This window comes from Cuculus canorus, chromosome 30 (assembly GCF_017976375.1).
Source record: "Cuculus canorus isolate bCucCan1 chromosome 30, bCucCan1.pri, whole genome shotgun sequence".
NCBI lineage: Eukaryota > Metazoa > Chordata > Aves > Cuculiformes > Cuculidae > Cuculus > Cuculus canorus.
The window spans coordinates 1,765,379-1,783,705 of record NC_071430.1 but is presented as its reverse complement, the minus strand read 5'-3'; the positions used below and the strand labels follow the sequence as shown (position 1 = coordinate 1,783,705).

The window sequence follows — 18,327 nt, the reverse complement described above, 5'->3', positions numbered from 1 at the left end:
CCCCTTCCAGGTGTCCCTGACTCCTCATAGGGATCCCAAAACAGCAGCTCCCATAGGGATCCCTGACTCCCCATAGGGACCCCAAAGCAGCCCCCCACACCTATAGCAACCCCCGAGCCCCTATATGGACCCCAAAGCAGCCCCCCCCATAGGGGTCCCTGACTCCCCACAGGGACCCCCAAAGCTGAGCCCCCCACAGGGACCCCAAAAACAGCCCACCCCAGTCCCACCCCCCCCTGAGTCTGATGAGAGAGAGGAGGGGGGCGTTAAAGTCTTTATTGGGGGTAACCCCCATGGAAGGGGGGGTCGGGGGGGCCCCACCGCTTGAGGCAAACAGCAGGCAATTAAATACGGAGAGGGGAGGGCACCCAGTCTTCCCCCCACTTTTGCACCCCAAAACCAGTCCTGGGCCAAGTGGGGAGGTGTGAAGTGGGGGTCCAACCCCCCCCTCATTACAACATCCCACTGCAGGGGGCCCTGAACCCCCCCAAATCCCACCCTGGGGGGTGGGAACCACAAACCCAGCAGAGCCCCCCGACACCCCAATAAGTGCCAAATCCTTTTGCTGAACCTCCATATTTTGGGGGGGGTGCACCCCAAAATTCCATGGGGGAAGGCAATCCGAGAGGGAATTCCCCCCCCTCCCCCCCAAAAAAAAAGGAGCGGGGTCTCAGAGGAAGAAGGAGGTACAGAGAGGAGGGGGAAGGCCAGAAAATGCCCCCCCCTCCTTTTCAGTCTCGTTCACAGTGGTCACCGGGAAAGCCGTCCGGAGCCCGGAACACGGTGCAGCCGGAATGCAGGTCCTGGAATGGGGCTTTGAGGGTCCTGGGGGGGTCCCCCCACCCTCATAGGGGAGTCCTTTCCTATTTTCTCTTCCCTGCCCCCACTTTTTCCTTCCCCATTTCTCTCCTTCCTTCCCTTCCCCCCATTTACTTCCCTTCCCTCTGCTATTTTCTCTTCCCCTTCCCTGTTTTCTCTTTCCCATTTCCCCCTTTTCCTCTCCCAGTTTCCCTTCCCTATTTGCTATTTTTCCCTTTCCCCATTTCCTACCCTTTCCCATTCCCTCCCTATTTTCCCTTCCCCATTTCCCATTTCCCTCCTTCCTTCCCCTTCTCTATTTCCTATTTTCCTCTTTCCACCATCTTCTGTTTCCTTTCCGTTTTCCATTGCCCCCTTCCCACCCTTTTCTCTTCTCTTCCTCTTCCCCATTTCCTTCCCTATTTTTCGTCCCCCTTCCTCTTCCCCATTTTCCCTTCCCTATTTCCGATTTCTCCCTTTCCCCATTTCCTACCCTTTCCCTCCCCTATTGCCCCTTTCCCTTCTCCACTTCCCCCTTCCTTCCCCTTCTCTATTTCCTATTTTCCCCTTTCCACCCTCTTCCCCTTACCTGTTTTCCATTTTCCCCTTTCCACCCTCTTCCCCTTACCTGTTTTCCATTTCCCCCTTCCTTCCCTTCCCTAATTCCTTCCCTATTTTCCATTCCCCCCTTCCTTTCCCCATTTCCTCCCCTCCTTCCTCTTCCCCATTTTCCCTCTTTCCCATTCCCCCCTTTCCTTCCCCATTTCCTCTCCCATTTTCCCTTCCCTATTTCCCATTTTCCCTTCCCCTCCTATTTTCCTTTTCCGAGTGCTGCCGCGCTGCCTGATGGGTGGAACTCGTCGGGAAAACCAGTCTGCTACTGGGAGCACTGGTACACGGGCAGGAAGCTCAGCAGAGGCTGAAGAACGGAGGGAGCCTGAGCGCGGTACTTCTCATGGAAGTTCCGGAGGGATGGGAATGAGGTTGTGGAAGGGAGGGGGCGGAAGGAGGCGTCCGCTTCCCAGCAGTTCTTCATCAGACGGTAGATCTGGAGGGGACGGGGCCATTCCCAGGACCGCTTTCCCCCCCGCTCCCTCCCCCACACACCCTCTTGGCCATTTCCCGCCCCCATTTCCCTTCCCCTTCCCTATTTCCCCTTCCCCATTTCCCTCCCCCACTATTTTCCATTTCCCATTCCTATTTCCCACTTATCCCTTCTCCCTTGTCTTCCCCATTTCCCTTCCCCACTTTTCCTTCCCATTTCCTCCTCCCCACTTTTCCTTCCCCATTCCCTCCCCTTCCCCATTCCCTTCATCCATTTCCCATTCTTCTCCATTTCTCCTTCCTTAACGTTCCCTTCCCCTCCCTCTCCTCACATGTACCTTCCCTTCCCCATTTCTCTTATCCATCCATTCCCCTTCCCTATTTTCCCTTCTCCATGTCCCATTTCCACATCCCGTCCCTCCTCAATGACATTCCAATCTCATTCCCATATCCCCTCCCCTTCCCTATTTCTCTTCTTCCCTTCCATTTCCCATTCTAGTTCCTTCTCCTTTCCCATTCCTTCTTCCCCATTTCCCTTCCCCTATTTTCCCTTCTTCCCTTCCCTTCCTATTTCCCATTACATTCTCTCCCCTTTCTCCATGTCCCATTTCCTACCCCTTTCCTTCTCAATGCCCATTTCCCACTTGTTTCCCTTCTCAATATCCATTTCCCATTCCATTCCCATTGCTCCTCTCCATTTCCCCTCCCCATTTCCCTTCCCCTTCCCTTCCCCATTTCCTCTTCTCCCCTTCCCCATTTCCCAATTCTATTCCCTTCTCCCTTTCCCATTCTTCTTCCCCATTTCCCCTTCCCTATTTTCCCTTCTTCCCTTCCCCTTCCTGTTTCCCATTCCCATTACATTCTCTCCCCTCTCTCCATGTCCCATTTGCCACTCTCCCACTCCCTTCCCTTCTCAACATCCATTTCCCACTCCTATTCCCTTCTCAACGTCCATTCCCACTCCTTTCCCTTCTCAATGCCCATTTCCCACTCCCTTCACTTCTCAATGCCCATTTCCCACTCCTTTTTCTTCTCAATGTCCATTTTCCCATTACCATTCCCATTGCCCTGTCCATTTTCCCCTCCCATTTCCCTTCCCCTTCCCCATTTCCCATTCTATTCCCTTCTCCCTTCCCATTCTTCTTCCACCCCGTTCCCTTTCCATTTTCCCCCTCTTCCTTTCCCCTGCCTATTTCCTATTCCCCATTACATTCTTTCCCCTCTCTCCATGTTCCATTTCCCACTCCCCCACTCCCTTCCTTCTCAGCATCCATTTCCCACTCCTTTCTCAAGTCCATTTCCCACTGCCTTCCATTCTCAATGTCCATTTCCCACTCCATTCCCCCTCCCCATTTCCCTTTTCCTATCCCTGTTTCCCCTTCCCTATTTTCCCTTCTCCATGTCCCATTTCCCACTCCCCCACTCCTTTCCCTTCTCACATCCATTTCCCACTGCCCTTCCCTTCTCAATGTCCATTCCCATTCCATTCCCATTGCCCCTCTCCATTTCCCCTCCCCATTTCCCTTCCCCTTCCCTTCCCTTCCCTATTTCCTCTTCTCCCCTTCTCTACTTCCTCTTCTCTCCTTTGCGATTTCTCATTCCATTCCATTCCATTCCATTCCATTCCATTCCCCCTTCCCGTTCCCCATCACGTTCTCCTCCCCATCTCCCACTTCCCCTTCTGCCCACCTCTGGGGGGCAAGTCTCTGGGACAGGGCAAGTCTCCTCCCCCTCTCCAGCAGCTCCAGCAGCCGCAGCACTGTCATCTGCCCCTGCGTCGCTCCGATCAGCTCCAGGAAACTTCTGCCGGCACAAAACGAGACCCCCCCCCAGCCCCAACCTCAGCCCACGCCACCCCCCAGACCCCCGCCGGCCCCTGGCCAAGCCGCGGCAACTCACCGCCGGTGGACTCTGTGCGGCGTCGCGCGCGTCAACCAGCTCGTAGAGGGTCACCCCGAAGGACCAGACGTCCGAGGCATAGTAGAACTTGCACTCCTTCAGGCACTCCACCGCGTACCTGCACCACATTGGCAAACAGTGAGTGCTGGCGGATATGGGCACAATGCTACGCATCAATGAACCCAAACCCCGCGGAGATCGGCACCGGCTGAGCACGATCAGCTCTGTCTCGCACCAAGATCGGCCCCGTTGAGCACAATCAACCCCAGTTTGGCACTAAGATCAGCCCCATTGAGCATAATTGGCTCCGTTGGACACCAAGATTGGCCCCGTTGAGCATGATTGGCCCCGTTGGGCATAATTGGCTCTGTTGGGCACCAAGATCAGCACCACTGAGTGCAATCAGCTCCGTTGGGCACCAAGATCACCCGTTAAGCATAATCGGCTCTGTTGGGCACCAAGATCGGCCCCGTTGAGGCATAATCGGATCCGTTGGGCACCAAAATCCGCCCCGTTGAGCATAATCGTCTCCATTGGGCACAAGATTGGCCCTGTTGAGCAATGATTGGCTCCATTGGGCACCAAGATTGGCTCCACTGAGCATGATCGGTTCCGTTGGGCACCAAGATCATCCCCAATGAGCATGATCGGCCCCATTGAACACTATCGGCTCCCGTGAGCACCGGCAAAGCCCATCATGCGCTGCAGTGCCATTCACCCACCAGAAGACGGGGCTGTCGCCGTCCTCAGGCGCACACGGTAGTACTCGCTGCCCTCAGGGATGGCTTTGGCGAGGCCAAAGTCACCAATCTTCACCACATGCTCCGTCTCCAGGAGGACGTTGCGGGCAGCCAAGTCGCGGTGGATGAAGTGCAGGGAGTGCAGGTACGCCATGCCCTGGGGGGGGGCACGGCCAGTTGGGGGGGGTTTGGGGGGCTCAGAGGCCTCTAGGGGGGGAGTTTTAGGGGCGAAGAGGCATTTTTTTTGGGGGGAAGAGCAAATTTTGGGGGGGGACAGAGCAATTTTTTGGGGCGGAAAGAGGTGTTTTTGGTGGGGGTTTAGGTGTTTGGGGGGGCTTGAGGCATTTTTAGGCGTCTCAGAGGAGTTTTGGGGGCACAGGGGTGTTTGGGGGGGCAGGAGCAGTTTTTTGGGGGAATAAGGGCATTTTGGGGGGAAAAGGGTTGGTTTTGGGGGAAGGGGGCGTTTGGGGGAAAATAAGGGTGTTTTGGGGGAATGAGGGCATTTGGGGGGAATGAGGGCGTTTTGGGGGGAATAAGGGCATTTGGGGGGGAATAAGGGCATTTTTTGGGGGGGAATAGGGTTTTTTGAGGGGGAATAGAGGTGTTTTAGGAAGGAATAAGGAGGGGGTTCAGAGGGATTATGGGTATTTTGGGGGCACAGGAGTGTTTTTTGGGGTTTCTGGGGCGTTTTGGGGCACACCTCACAGATCTGCTGGGCAAAGAGCAGGATGTGCGCCAGGCTGAGCGGGTGTTTGGGCAGGAAATCCCTCAGACTCCCCAGCGGAACAAACTCCATGATGAGCTGAACCACCTCATCACCTGCCGGAAGAGGAGGAGGAGGAGAAGGGAGGAAGACGGACAGAGGACAAAGGAGGAAGAAAGGGGAAGAGGCAGCATATGACTTCTCTGGATCCTCCGGAGCCCCTCAATCCTCTCAGATCCCCCCGGATTCTCCCATCTCCCCTTAATCTCCCCGAGTCCCTCCAAGATCCTTGGATTCCCCCTGAGCTCCTCAGAGCCTCCTGATCCCCCTGGTTTCCTCCGATCTCCTTGGATCCCCCCGACCTTCTCGGAGCTCCTGGATCCCCCCCGGTTTCCTCTGAGCTCCTTGGATCCCCCCGACCTCCTTGGAGCTCCTGGATCCTCCCAGTTTCCCCTTGATCTCCTGGGATCCCCTGATCTCCTTGGATCCCTCTGAGCTCCTCGGAGCTTCTGGATCTCCCCAGAGGCTCCTGATCCCCCTGGTTTCCTCTGCTCTCCTTGGATCCCCCAGATCTCCTGTACCCCCCTGGTTTCTTCGGAGCTCCTGATCCCCCTCATTTCCTCTGATCTCCTTGGATCCCCCCAATTTCCTCGGAGCTCCTCATCCCCTCGGTTTCCTCTGCTCTCCTTGGATCCCCCAGATCTCCTCAGAGGTCCTGATCTCCCCAGTTTCTTCGGATCTCCTTGGATCTCCCCAATGTCATGATCCCCCTGGTTTCTTCTGATCTCCTTGAATCCTCCCGACCTCCTCAGAGCTCCTGGTTCCCCTCTGGAACCTCCTGATCCCCCCGGTTTCCTCCGCTCTCCTTGGATCCCCTGATCTCCTCGGAGCTCCCGGATCCCTCTGGAGCCTCCTGACCCCCCCGGTTTCCTCTGATCTCCTTGGATCCCCCCTAATCTCCTGGATCTCCCCGGTTTCTTCTGATCTCCTTGGATCCCCCCGACCTCCTCGGAGCTCCTGATCGCTCCTGGTTTCCTCTGCTCTCCTTGGATCTCCCCAATCTCCTGGATTCCCCCGGTTTCCTCTGCTCTCCTCGGATCCCCCCGATCTCCTGGGAGCTGCTGGATCCCTCCGGAGCCCGCAGATGGCCCCGGAGCATCGGGGCTCTCACCCTGCTCACTGCAGCACCCCTTGTACTTGACGATGTTGTCAGTGGTAGAGCGTTTTGAGGATGTGGATCTTCGCGGCGCCAACAGCCGCGGAGCTGAGCACTGCTGCCGCCCTTCAGCGACTTCACCGCCACCATCTCACCTGGTGGCCGTCATTGGCCGGATCATAGCAGCACAGGCTGACCTTGCCGAAGTGGCCCTGAGCGCGGAAAAAGGCCGCATCCCACCTGGAAAAGGCTGGATCCCACCCGGAAAAGGCAGATGCCAGCTTCCCCGCGGCAGGAAGGAGCCAAGACGGAGGGGAAATGCGGGAAGGGAAAGCAGAGGAAGGAGAGGGAGGACGAGGAAGGAAGGAGAGGGAGGAGGGAGGAAGGAAGGAAGGAGAGGGAGGAGGGAGGAAGGAAGGAAGGAGAGGGAGGAGGGAGGAAGGAAGGGAAGGAGAGGGAGGAGGGAGGAAGGAAGGAAGGAGAGGGAGGAGGGAGGAAGGAAGGAAGGAAGGAGAGGGAGGAGGGAGGAAGGAAGGAAGGAAGGAGAGGGAGGAGGGAGGGAAGGAAGGAAGGAGAGGGGAGGAGGGAGGAAGGAAGGAAGGAGAGGGAGGAGGGAGGAAAGGAAAGGAAGGAGAGGGAGGAGGGAGGAAGGAGGAAGGAGGAGGGAGGAGGGAGGAGGGAGGAAGGAAGGAGAGGGAGGAGGAGGAAGGAAGGAGAGGGAGGGGGAGGGAAGGAAGGAGAGCGATGACGAGGAAGGAGAGCGACTGCCGAGGAAGGAGAGCGACGACGAGGAAGGAGAGGGAGGAGGGGAGGAATACATGAGGGAGAGGGAGGAGGAAGGTAGAGCCGGTGGTCGAATTCCTGGCGGGACCTGCTCACCTCCCCCAACTCCCGGATCTTTTTCAGGTAGCGCTTCTGGAAGACGGTGGGGTCGGACACCGGGAACTCGGGCTTCACTGCACTCACGTCCACGAGGTCTGGGAAACGCCGGTGTGAGGGGACCTGTCCACACCTCTCCCTTCACCCCTCTTTTTCCCCCTTTTTCCCCCTCCTCTTTCCCCCTTTTTACCCCCTTTCTCTTTCCCCCCTTTTTTCCCCCCTCGCACAGCCCCAAAGCTGGATCCCAGGGGATCCTGGATCCCGCCGAGCTCACGGTGCGGCTGGAGCCGGGTCAGATCCCGCAGGATGGTCCGGAAGGATGGCCGCTCGCTGGGAGCATAGGAGAGGCACCCGCGAGACGAGCGACGCCAAATCCCTGCATGATGGCTCTGGCAGACGGTGCCGCTTCTCGTAAAAACGTTCCTTCTAAGAGTGGGAATCCCAGCTCAGGTGGGGGACGGATCCAGCCCAGAGCGGGGACGGAGCGGGGACGGATCCAGCCCAGAATGTGGACGGACCGGGGATGGATCCATCCCAGAGCAGTGATTGGAGCGGGGCTAGATCCATCCCAGAACGAGGATGGAGCAGGGACAGATCCATCCCAGAGTGGGGATGGAGCGGGGACGGATCCATCCCGGAATGGGGATGGAGGGGGGATGGATCCATCCCAGAGCGGGGATTGGAGCGGGGCTGGATCCATCCCAGAATGGGATCAGATTGGGGCTAGATCCATCCCAGAAACGAGGATGGAGCAGGGACAGATCCAGCCCAGAATGGGGATGGAGTAGGAACGGATTCATCCCAGAGCGGAGACGGAGCGGGGACAGATCCTCCCAGAGTGGGATCAGATTGGGGCAGGATCCATCCTGGAATGGGATCGGGGTGGGGACTGGAAACGGGGCTGGATCCCTCCTGGAGTGGGATGGTGGCGGCTGCTCACCTCAGAGGGTGTGCGCTCCGTCAGCGGAACGTCAGCGTCAAAAGCAGATCTCCAACAAGGGTGGGTGCCAAAGCTCCATTTATCAGCCGCCGGAATGAGGCTCCCAACATCCCGGATGCATTCTGGAGCAATCCAAGGGATCCGCTCCACGCGCTCTGTGGGAAAAGCAACGCAAAGGAAGATCCCATGGAATTGGATCCATGAATGGAGAGCAGGAATCCCTCTGGAGAAGGATGGGGCCAGGCTGGATCCATGGATGGAGGGCAGGAAGGATCTGGAGAGGGATGGGGCCAGGCTGGATCCACGGATGGAGGGCAGGATGACAGCCATGGGAGAGCCACCATGGGATTATATCCATGTTTTGACACCCAAACCCACTGGATCTGCCGTCCCCCTCCACCCCAAATCCCATATGAATCCTTAAAATTATGTTCCCAAAGGCAAGAAAGACAAAAAGCAACCAGGATTTTCAGCCTCAGGCAGATTCTGGAGCAGGAAAGCTCCTGTACCTTCCCGAGAAAGAGCACCGTGGAAGCTGACTCCAGGATCGCTGAGCTTGACGAAAGGCACGGACCCGTCTTCCAAGCCTTTCCTGGCCACTAGGATGTTCTTGGCGCACACGTTGCCATGGACCAGGTTTTTATCCTCCTACGGAAACAAACGGATTAGGAAATCTTGGAGCAACTCCTGCCCATGAATCCAGCCTGACCCCATCCCTCTCCAGGATCCTTCCTGCCCCTCCATCTGTGGATGCAGCCTGGCCCCATCCCTCTCCAGACCCTTCCTGCCCTCCATCCATGGATCCAGCCTGGCCCCAACCCTCTCCAGACCCTTCCTGCCCTCCATCCATGGATCCAGCCTGGCCCCAACCCTCTCCAGACCCTTCCTGCCCTCCATCCATGGATCCAGCCTGGCCCCAATTCCCTTTCCCAAACTTTCCAAGGTCCCAAACTGAAGCCATGGAGCCAGGATCTGGTTCCTGGGTACTGCCCAGCGTTGGAAGTTCACAGGGATGTTATCCCAATTCCTCCAAGGATGGGTTTGGGGAAGCACAGGGAGAGCAAATCTACCCTAAAACCCCTCTTTCTCCCAAGAGAAATGGGACAGGATCCTTCCCACCAGCGCTCCCGGCAAGACTCCGGGTACAGTGGGAGCGAAAGGTACTCAGAATGGGCTTCTGCATGCAGGAAAAGCCGAGCTCCCAATCCTGTTACCAGGTAGCTCAAGGCACTGGCCAACTGCTTGGCCACAGGTGATCTTCCAGCACAACGGTGATCCGGCCTTTCCTCCTTGCGGAGAGCAGCACATCCAGAGGTCCATGTTCCACAAACTCTTCCACCATGATGTCTAGGGAAAAAGATGGGAGATGTTTTCCTTCCCTCCAGCTCCGATGGAGATGGCAACGGCCAAGGGAAAAGCATCGGGAAGCAGGAAAGGCAGTGGGAAGAGGCCGGCACCTCACTCTCGGAGCCGCGCACGCAGATTCATGCACAAAAGCCAAGTGGACATGGGACACTTGGCTCATCAAGGCTCGCCGTCTCAAAGAACGCCTACGGAGAGAAGAAGGAAGAGGCATCATGGAGGCTGCCGGACATCTCAGAACACCAGGAGAGCAACTTGGAGTTGTGTTTCCAAGAGGAATCTCACCAGGGCGATGTCTTGGTGCTGGGATCCAAGACTTTGAGCACCACGTGCATCTCCCTGCTGTTGTTATTTGGTTCAGTGGAGAAATATTTGGCTTCGTCGTCGGCTCCGGAGGTCCCAACAGATGCTCAAGACTCCATCGTAGATGTTGGTGCGGGTGCCGTGGCCCAGGTGGGCTCGCTGGGGGCAGAGAGGGGCATCAGATTCCCTGGAATCACGCACAGAGGTGGAATTTTCCACTTTCCAACCATCCATGGGATGGAGGGAACCACCTCCTGCCCGGCTCCCTCTGCTCAGGCGCCTGGTGCCAAGTGGTGTCCCCCAGGGATCCCCATTAGGATGGTTTTGATACCATGGAATCATGGAATGATGGAACGGTTTTAGGTTAGAAGAACCTCAAAGCCTATCCAGCTCCAATCCCACAGGCAGGGACACCTCCCACCGGTATCTGGTTGCTCCAAGCCTAATCCAGCTGAAGACACGGATTCCTCCAAAATCATCTCAGCATCTATGCCGACCTCCAGCGATGGTGACCAAGGAACCATCGGTGCAACCCATCCATAGATTGATGGAATCATGGAAGGGGCCTCAAAGCCCATCCAGTCTCAACGCCTCAACGGGCAGCGACACCTTCCAGCGGATCAGGGGCTCCAAGGCTGATCCTTGGACTCTAAGGTCTGCTCTAAGGTCGAGCCTTCTCTTCTCTTCTCTTCTCTTCTCTTCTCTTCTCTTCTCTTCTCTTCTCTTCTCTTCTCTTCTCTTCTCTTCTCTTCTCTTCTCTTCTCTTCTCTTCTCTCCTCTCCTCTTCTCTCCTCTCCTCTTCTCTCCTCTCCTCTCCTCTATCTCGTCCTCTTCCTCTTCTCTCCTCTTCTCTTCTCTCCTCTTCTCTCCTCTTCTCTTCTCTCCTCTTCTCTTCTCTCCTCTTCTCTTCTCTCCTCTTCTCTTCTCTCCTCTTCTCTTCTCTCCTCTTCTCTTCTCTCCTCTTCTCTCCTCTTCTCTTCACAGCTCCAACTCTCCCAACCTGTCCTTACATGGGAGGTGCTCCATCTCCAGATTCATCTCCGTGGCCTCCTCCGGACTCACTCCAACAGCAACACGTCCTCCCTGTGCTGAGGACTCCAGAGCTGGGATGTGGGGCTTCAAGTAAGGTCCTCACCAGAGCGGAGCAGAGGAGCATTTTGGGACAACCGTTTGGTAGTGTTAGGTTGATGTTTGGACTGGATGAGCTTGGAGGTCTTCTCCAACCTCAACCATTCCATGATTCCACGGTTCTTTTTCTCTCTCTCCCTTGGGGAAGAAAGCACCAAAACCAAGCCCACCCTCTCCTCCTTGAGGTGGTGCCGCCATCCCCTCAATGCGAAGAGCGGCTCCACCGATTCCCATTCCCACAGGAAAACCACCGGAAACGCTGAGGACCCAACCTGAGTGGATCTCATTCTTGGCGGATCTGGTGGAAACTGAGCTGGGTCAGGTTAAGGATCTGCTTCGTGTTCTCCTTCACCTTCCACGTGATCAGCAGGTCCGAGATCTCTGTGGGAGGAGGAAACAGACAGATGCCAAGTCTGGGAAAACAACAGGATGCACAAAATGGGATGGTGAGAAGCTCATACCATGCCATACCTCCTGGCTTGGGTGGGCAACATCTCTTCACTGTGAAGCTCTCATCACCCGATTTGAGCGTGCAAACCCTTGAGGACATCCAAGAGCTCCCGCAAAGTGGGAAATTCCCGATCCCATCCTTCCAGGATAAAGGAATTTCCTTTCTTTTGGATCCGAATTGCCTGTACTTGAGGCCTTCCTTGGCATCACCCGAAACCTGAGAAGAACGTCATGGTGGACATCCACAGCTTCACATCGGCATCCAGAAAGCCGTCAGCTCGGAGCTAACGGATGCACGGCTCGCGGTGAGTCGATGTTCCCAGGGTGAATGCCAGACTGGGAACGGTGTCCTACCTGCGGTGGGTTCCGCTTCACCACAGAGAGGATCATCCTGTCAAAGTCCAAGGATGCTCCAGCGGAGGACATAGAGCCCTTCCTCCTGCTCCTCCCGGCGGAGCTTGGAGAACACAAACTCTTCCCTGGTGGCAGGAGAAAAGGGATACATCCTCGGAGAAAGCCCCCAAGGATGGGGAAAACACCCCTGGAGAAGCCCCCAAGGATGGGATACGTCCTCAGAGAAGCCCCCAGGGATGGGATACATCCACAGAGAAGCCACCAGGGATAGGACATATCCTTGGAGAAGCCCCCAAAGAATGCGATACATCCTCGGAGAAGCTCCCGAAGTATGGGATAGCATCCTCAGAGAAGCCCCCAAGGATGGGAAACGCCCCCTGGAGAAGTCCCTGAAGATGAGATACATCCTTGGAGAAGCCCCCGAGGATGGGATACACCCCTAGAGAAGCCCCCAACAAGGGGATACAATCCACGGAGAAGCCTCTGGGGGTGGGATACTTCCTCAGAGAAGCCCCCAAGGATGGGATACGCCCCTGGAGAAGCCCCCAAGGATGGGATACATCCTCGGAGAAGCCCCCAAGGATGGGATATGTCCACAGAGAAGCCCCCAGGGATGGGATACGTCCTTGGAGAAGCCCCCAAGGATGCGGTACACCCCTGGAGAAGCCCCTAAAGATGGGATACGTCCACGGAGAAGCCCCCAAGGATGGGATATGTCCACAGAGAAGCCCCCAAGGATGGGATATGTCCACAGAGAAGCCCCAAGGATGGGATACTTCCTTGGAGAAGCCCCAGGGACAGGATGTGACCTCAGAAAAGCCTTCCAGGATGGGATACATCCTTGGGAACACTTGGAAGATGGGATATGACCTTGGAAAAGCCCCCCACCCTCCACCAGGCCCCCCGTACTCACTGCATGGGCCCGTGGATGCCGTTGCAGATGCTCATAAGGAGCCGCGGTGGTGCCACCTCGTGACACAGGTAATGACTGGAATCAGGCTGGTCAAGCGGAAAATACCCGTGCCAGCAGCGCAACCAGGGAGAGGCGCAGGTCTCAGACGAGGGGGAGAACGACCTCCTGAAAGTGGGAGAAACCACGGAATGGGTTTGGAAGGGACTTCAAAGCCCATCCAGGTTGCAAACCCTTCCACTGGATCAGGTTGCTCCAAACTCCATCCAACGTGGCCTTGGACACCCCCAGGGATGGGGCAGTGCCACCAATGCTCTGGGCAACCTGACTAAGTTCCAATTCCACGGGCAGGGACCACCTCCACTGGATCCAGTTGCTCCAAGACTCATCCAACCTGGCCTTGAACACCTCCAGGGATGGGGGCAGCCGCCACTATCTCGGGGTACCCAAAACAGGACCTCCCGCACCTCATCGTAGAAGAGTTTCTCGCTCACAAGATCCCATCCTGCAATGTCCCTCTTCAGCTCAAACCATTCCCCTCGGTCCATCTCTGCTCTCGCAGCTTTGCCTGGAACTCCTTTCGCATACTGGAAGCTGCACTAAGGTCACCCTGGAGCCTTCTCTTCTCCAGGATGGACAACCTGGAGACTTGGATTGCCCCAACCCCAGGGCAGGACCTTGTTTTTACTAACTGTAGAAGCTGTGGCTGCCCCACACCTGGAGGGGATCAATGCCACTTGGGATGGAGCTTGGAGCAACCTCATCCTGCTGAAGGCGTTGGGACTGGATGGGCTTTGAGGTCCCATCCAACCTGTTCCGATTCCATGATCACGAACTCACATGGAGCTCCTCCTCCCCCAGAACCCCAAGTCCTCCTCCTTGGGGCTGCTCCCCACTCTCCACCCAGCTTGGATTTGGGATTGGGACTATCCACCTCTCCCTCTGCCAACTCAACTTGGAAAGCACCAAACTCTCGCTCGCTGGCATCAACCCTGGAGAAGAGCCGCCTTCTTCCCTGCTCCCAGGCTTCGGAATGCAGCAACGTCCTCCAGGATGGTCGGAAGTGACCAAATCCCACTCACCAGGCACTTGTTGTCCTGCCGGTGGACGCACACCCGGCGATCCTTGAGGACAATGTGTGTGATCTCCCGGAAATCGCAGAAATGGACCCACTTTGGCTCGTTCCGTTCCACCGGCTGAGCTGAGCCCTTGGCTTCCAGCTCTTTGTTCCGGCTCTTCCTTCCAAAATACCCACGACAGGAGAAGTTCTCGATGTTCTGCAGAGACAGAGATGCAAAGGAATCGTTTCCAGCCCTTAGGACTACTGGAAATCCACCAGTAGGATGTGGTGACTACTGGTCAAACTGGGAGGAGCTGGAAAGGAACTTGGCATGCTTGAGGGTAAGCCCTGGAGACCAAATGAAGGAGGAGGAACGAACACGGGATGAGATTCCAAAGGAAACAGCTCTTCCCACCTGGAAGTAGGGAGGACAAGCACCAATCCTACCTCTACGGGCACCGGTCGCCACTGGATCCCACTCGTCCCAGTGATGAGGACTTCATGGGTGACCGGTGGGTCCTTGGGGAGCAGGGCATGGCCATGCTCCGCTTGGGAATGTCCTCCGTTGACGTAGAGTTGTGTCTTCTCACCCTCGGAAGAGGTGTCCAAGGAAAGGACTGGGAAGAGCTCGGTGCCAAAGCGAGGCGCGAGGTGTTCCAGGGTGGCCAAGTACTTGTACATGATGTCCTGCGCCGTCAGCTTCCCGGCGTTCACCGTGTGCCGCTGGAAACGCTGCACGAACTTCTTGAAGACATTCTTCATGCGGAATCTGGTCAGGTGGTTGTTTTGTTGGATCTGGCGGTAGAAGGAACGCGGGATGCAATCCTTGAAGCTGCGGGAAAGAAGAAAAAACAGGTCAGGAAGATCTCAAGGTCTACACGCAACCACAACCCATCCATCAGCCCCAGAGGTGCTTCCAGTGAGGAGGACGGAGAGAGAAGAAGGGGAGGAACCCTTCGGAAAACGGCAGAGCAGAAAGACACGGAATCATGGATTGGTTTGGGTTGGAAAGGACCTCAAAGCCCATCTAAATCCAACCTCATGGGTGCAGACACCTTCCACCAGCTCAGGTTGCTCCAAGCCCTCTTTGACCTGTCCTTGAACACCTCCAATACGTGGTTTACCTTAACGTGGCCGCCCCATCCCTGGAGGTGTCCAAAGTCAGGTTGGATGGAGCTTGGAGCCCCTGATCCAGCGGGAGGTGTCCCTGCCCACGGCAGGGGGTGGAACTGGATGGGCTTTGAGGTCCCTTCCAACCCAACCCACTCCATGATTCGATGAATTCATCCCGTCTAACTGGTGATGCATAAAGCCATCGTTGTTCTCAAACCGGGATTTTTTCGGCCAAACCGCAGCTGTTCACCTTGAGATTTCAGCAGCAAAAGGAAGAGGAACCACTTAACCAACGACAACATTTCTACACCATGAAGACCATTTAAGCCATCACATTTAACCCAAGATGTGGGTTGGAGGTCTTGAAGGCCAAGTTGGATGGAGCTTGGAGCAAACTGATCCAGTGGGAGGCGGCCCCGCCCACGGCAAGGGTTGGAATGGGATGGGCTTCGAGGTCCCTTCCAATCCCAACCATTCCATGACCACCAGCTCATGCAGAGCTCCTCATCCCCAATCCTTACTCCTCCGTCCTCACAGTGGGGAGCTCTCACCTGTATATTCCTGGTCGACACTCCTCCAAGGAGATGCCTTTTTGAATGCCATGTGGGAAAGGTGGAGCACGGCCATTCCAAGCTTTCATTCTTGATACCTTTGGATCTCCTGCTCGGTCTGTAGATCTTTCAAAGACGCAACGTCATTAATGAATTCATATTTCCCCTATTAACAAGAAAAGTTAATAAATAGGAGATGGAAAGGGTGGTTTCCAGGGTGATTTTTCCTATCTAAAGGAGCAACAGGATTGTTCTCAGCCCAGCTCCTGATCTTCCAAAGAGGGGCTCCAAGTAGGACAACAGCTTTCCAAGAACAAACTCAGCTGTGTTGTCCTCTCAACAAAGCCTTATAGGTGGAAAACCAGACCCCTCAGCAACACGGCTGAGCTGAATCCGGCTGGATCTACAGGATGATGGAGGTGTTCACCATTCCAGGTGCCTCCTGGATGGATCATTAACCTGCTCAAAAGAGGTACTCGAAGGAGGATTTATCCAGGCACAGGCTCCTCCTCGTGTCCTCCTCCTCCGTGGAATCATTCTGGCGGGGGCGCGTTGCGGTAAACGGCCGGTTCCTTGTCGTTCATCCCATGCCAATTTCGAAAGTAGTACCTGGAGAAGGGGATGGGAGAAGATATTGGAGACGGCCACCACAGCTTCACCCAAGGCAGGTCCTGCCTGTTCCCACCAGGCGAACCCGGGAGGCCGGAAAAGTGAAGTGCGAAAGGTAATCCCGGTCTAGATCCTTCCTGCCCTCCATCCGTGGATCGCAGCCTGGCCCCATCTCTCAGGAAAGGACCAGTTCCATTATTCCTGGTTATTTTCTGCTCCGTGAGGATCAGCAGGAAGTGACTTCACCTCAGGCGGAAAAGCAAGGTTGACGTTGGTGTCCTTCCCGATCCGGGAATTGGTGGTTGGGTGGGAGCCAAACCCGGCTCTGAGGGTCGTAGAGAGCGAAGAGGCTGTAGCAGAGCGGGGAGATCCCTGCCAGGAAAACAGCATTTCCAGGAGCCCATCCCACCTGGAAAAATTCCCAGCCAGGAGGCGAACAAATTCCTCGTTTTTTTATCCCCGTCGATCCAAATCCCTTCACATTCCGCAACATCTCTGGAGATGGAGACGGCCTCACACGCACTCAGAGCCTTTACGAGCATCGTTCCAGAACGCTCTGGGAATCCTGAGGGGATTTACTCTGGATAAATCCCAGCCACGGAAGCTGCTCCGGCTGCAAACAACGGAGCGGGAAGGGGAAGAAATCCCACGGGAATTGGGACCCGGAAAACGGATTTGTTGGGTTCAACCAGAGGTGAGAACAAAAAGCTTCTCCCAAGAGCAGGGGATTCCTTTTGGAATTCAGAATTCCAGACAGGATTGGGAAGGATCCAAAGTGTCTGGAGTGATTTGAGCGGCTCCATTGGAGAAATCCAGAGAGTGCTTGTTAAATGGGAACACTAATGAGTCAGGGAGAAAGAATTGCTCCTCAACTCCTCACGGCTCCAACAATTCCCCCTCTCTGTCGGCCTCAGCTATCCCATCCCACTTCTCCAGGACTCTGGGAAGGATCCAAAAGGATCTGGATCTTCCCATTGGGGCAAATGGGGATTGGGAAAACAGGATCCAAACGGATTGGGATGAGAAAATGGGATCCACGCAGACTGGGGTTTTCCCCAATAGGGATTGGTATGGGAAAACAGGATCCAAAGGGATTGGGATCAGAAAATGGGATTCAAAGGGATTGGGATCAGAAAACGGGATCCAAAGGGACTGGATCAGAAACGGAATCCAAAGGGATTGGCATCAGAAAATGGGATTCAAAGGGACTAGGATGAGAAAATGGGATCCAAAGGCATCAGGATCCGAAAACAGGATACACATGGATTCAGGTTTTCCAAATAGCCACAAATGGGAATTGGGATCAGAAAATAGGATCCAAAGGAATTGGTAGAAGAAAGTGGGATTGAAAAGCATTGGGATTTTCCCAGTGGGCATCCCTTGGGAATTCCTATTGTGCTGATGGCATTGACCCCCATTCCCAACGGATCCGCCCTCTCTCGGCCCCGGCACTCACCTATCTGGTGGGCGAGGTCGATGCAGATCTCTTCTGCGCTGAGCGTGCCGTCGCTGTAGATCCGGCAGCATTCCCGCTCTTCCACGCTGCTCCAGTGGAGGTGAACCTTCACACCACCGCTCGCCGCCAAGCAGCCGCCTTCGGCCTCGGATTCGCCGGCTTTCACCACACGCCGGCACAAGGACATGGCGACACCTCCCAGGAATTCCCCACCTCGAAAGGAAAAAACTGGGAATTTTCATGGTCCAGTGGGTCCTTTCCAACCTGGTGATTCTATGATTCTATGAAAGCATAGAGCATCCCAGTTTATCCCAGTTGGAGAACTAGGAGCGCTCTGTACCGATGCCAAATCTACACACCTCACTGGGAGATGAAGCATAACGTGGTGTCGATCCAGTGGGAAGGGGTTGGGAATCACCTGTGGAAGGGATACGGTGGTGAGAGCGGCAATGGTGGATCCCACCAGGCATCGCGCCAACCTTCAGGGCAAACGGGGATTAGGAGTGGGAAAGGGGATCCAAACGGATTGGGATGGGAAGCGGGATCCAAAGGGACTGGGATGGGAAAACGGGATCCAAAGGGACAGGGAGCGGAAAACGGAATCTAAAGGGACTGGGATGGGAAAACAGGATCCAAAGGGATGGGAGAACAGATCCAAAGGGACAGGGAGGGGAAAATGGGATCCAAAAGGATCCGGCTTTTTCTCTTGGTCAAATGGGGGTTGGAAGTCGGGATCTGAAGGGACCAAGACTAGGAAACAGTATCCAAAGCAACTGGGAGTGGATAACCATATCCAACGGGATTGGGACACATCCTGACCACCCTTAGACCTCCCAGCCCCACACATTCCCAACCCAGTCCCTCAGCCCCAC

At 55.7% G+C, this 18,327-nt stretch overlaps 1 protein-coding gene across 1 annotated transcript; it reads right to left on the bottom strand.

Annotated features, from left to right (window-relative positions):
* Positions 1 to 1,447: 1,447 nt before the first annotated feature.
* On the bottom strand, positions 1,448 to 18,327 carry TYK2 (tyrosine kinase 2). Its single transcript, XM_054051915.1, is given in 40 exon segments — positions 1,448 to 1,846; positions 3,532 to 3,558; positions 3,561 to 3,645; positions 3,743 to 3,859; positions 4,464 to 4,492; positions 4,495 to 4,638; positions 5,182 to 5,300; positions 6,356 to 6,395; positions 6,397 to 6,423; positions 6,425 to 6,499; positions 6,502 to 6,552; positions 7,220 to 7,317; positions 7,494 to 7,569; positions 7,571 to 7,645; positions 8,160 to 8,314; positions 8,669 to 8,807; positions 9,374 to 9,424; positions 9,427 to 9,506; positions 9,622 to 9,645; positions 9,648 to 9,687; positions 9,689 to 9,709; positions 9,807 to 9,826; positions 9,829 to 9,922; positions 9,924 to 9,996; positions 11,240 to 11,333; positions 11,424 to 11,487; positions 11,489 to 11,619; positions 11,747 to 11,807; positions 11,809 to 11,881; positions 12,670 to 12,779; positions 12,781 to 12,834; positions 13,749 to 13,943; positions 14,174 to 14,558; positions 15,375 to 15,556; positions 15,830 to 15,928; positions 15,930 to 15,999; positions 16,241 to 16,290; positions 16,292 to 16,371; positions 17,456 to 17,668; positions 17,815 to 18,327. Coding segments are annotated over 39 exon segments (3,666 nt in total). The 5' UTR covers positions 17,643 to 17,668; positions 17,815 to 18,327; the 3' UTR covers positions 1,448 to 1,675.